Below are 1,596 nucleotides of genomic sequence, written 5' to 3'. Positions count from 1 at the left end.
TTTTCATTAAGAGTGGAAAAAAAGAATGTGTCTTTAAGTTGTTCATTCTCCAGCTGCTTCATTCCACTGATCAGGTCTGTGTGTTTCTCTCTGCAGTAACTCTGAGCTTCCAGCCAGGTCTTCTTTTCATTACTTAAGTAGAATTTGTTTAACACATTAGTTTCTGTGAAGTAAAAAGACAAAAAACAAGGGAAATAATAATAATACTTCTGTAGATCATTTAACTGTTAATTGTTTTCCAACTACTTTCCCCCCACGGTTTGTCATATTGTCACTAATATCTCTAAATTAGCAGTATCAGGAATTTTTTTCATACCATTGTAGCAGAGATAATAGAAATGTTTATTGCAGGACTCATCTCCCCATTTTCGATCTCTCCATATAATACCACAGTTTTGAGTTGCCTTAACATTATTTGGTTCATTTTTGTTCCAGTTTGTCTCACTTTCATTGAACTCCACTCCAGGCAGAGACCAGTACCATGTTCTGTCACCATCTGTCTGGTCATACAGACCAATCCAAGCTTCCTTGATGTGTCCTGCTCTGGTACTGAGGAGTCTCTTCATGTCTGTCATGTTAGACACTGTGGCCAGGTCAGTGTGGTTCTCTCTGCAGTACTGCTGAGCTTCAGTCCAGGTCTTTTCCTCATTAATGTAGAGATAGTCATAGAGCTGACTAACCATCAAACAGCTCTGGTCTTAAAGAAAAAGAAATATGGTCTTAAAACAAAGAAATACAGATCCTAGTTAAATATATTTTTGACCACATACAGTAGCAGCCATTCAAAATGGCCCTTCCCAGTCAAATGCAATCCAAATGGCAGCCCACCTCCCTCCAACTCCCAGCAAAATCCCCTCTAACTTCCAGCCACTGGAGTGACCACCTCTTACATATTTCATTACTCTGACTCCACCCTTTCACTGGATTACAGGGTCTGACAAGGAGATAACGCTTATGTTTAGATATTAATATCCACAAATCATGACAGAATGAATGTTTTAGTTTAAATATTGATGTTTAAAAAGGAATTGTAGGGGACCAGCCAAGAGCTTATCAAGGAAAATGCATACATTTTGAATGACTACTACTGTACATAACTTCCAAACCTTTTGGAAATCTCATACGCTGTATAGGGAACCGTATGATACATTCATCTTTTGTAAAATTTGCATTACTCGTTTCTACAGTGAAGAAACAAGTAATGTTTTATATTATCATATACAGAGGCGTGCACAGACATTTTGGGGGGCAGGTGCTCAGGAGGGGGGTCGGGGAGGGTGCTTTTTAGCGCACGTGGAACACTTAATTATAGAAAAAAATACATGTGTGTTTTGTGTGATTTTTGTTTTATTTGTAACATTCTCTAAACGTGAGTTTTCAATGGGAAAAAAGAAGCTTGCTCATCTTTCTTCTTCTTTCATCTGGCTTATCTTCTTGTTTTCCCTCACCCATCTGTTCTCCCTCATCCATCTGTTCTCCCTCATCCTGGTCTTTTTCTGTGACTGGCTACAATATAATAATAATACCCATCATAACAATAATAATGATGATAATAATAATAATAATAATAATAATAATAATAATAATAATAATAAT

The 1,596-nt window shown here is 37.0% G+C and overlaps 1 protein-coding gene across 1 annotated transcript in view; it reads right to left on the bottom strand.

Moving 5' to 3' along the window:
- Nucleotides 1-683, bottom strand: part of LOC107103076 (C-type mannose receptor 2-like) — a 3,439-nt gene extending 2,756 nt beyond the window's left edge. Inside the window, exon 1 of the mRNA XM_015402596.1 lies at nucleotides 317-683. Within this exon, the coding sequence (XP_015258082.1) occupies nucleotides 317-683 (367 nt within the window). The remainder of the gene's footprint in view (nucleotides 1-316) is intronic.
- Nucleotides 684-1,596: the final 913 nt, after the last annotated feature.

The sequence above is a fragment of the Cyprinodon variegatus genome, unplaced genomic scaffold (assembly GCF_000732505.1).
Source record: "Cyprinodon variegatus isolate N-32 unplaced genomic scaffold, C_variegatus-1.0 Scaffold1374, whole genome shotgun sequence".
NCBI classification, from domain to species: domain Eukaryota; kingdom Metazoa; phylum Chordata; class Actinopteri; order Cyprinodontiformes; family Cyprinodontidae; genus Cyprinodon; species Cyprinodon variegatus.
This window is presented reverse-complemented; position numbering and strand designations above follow the sequence as displayed.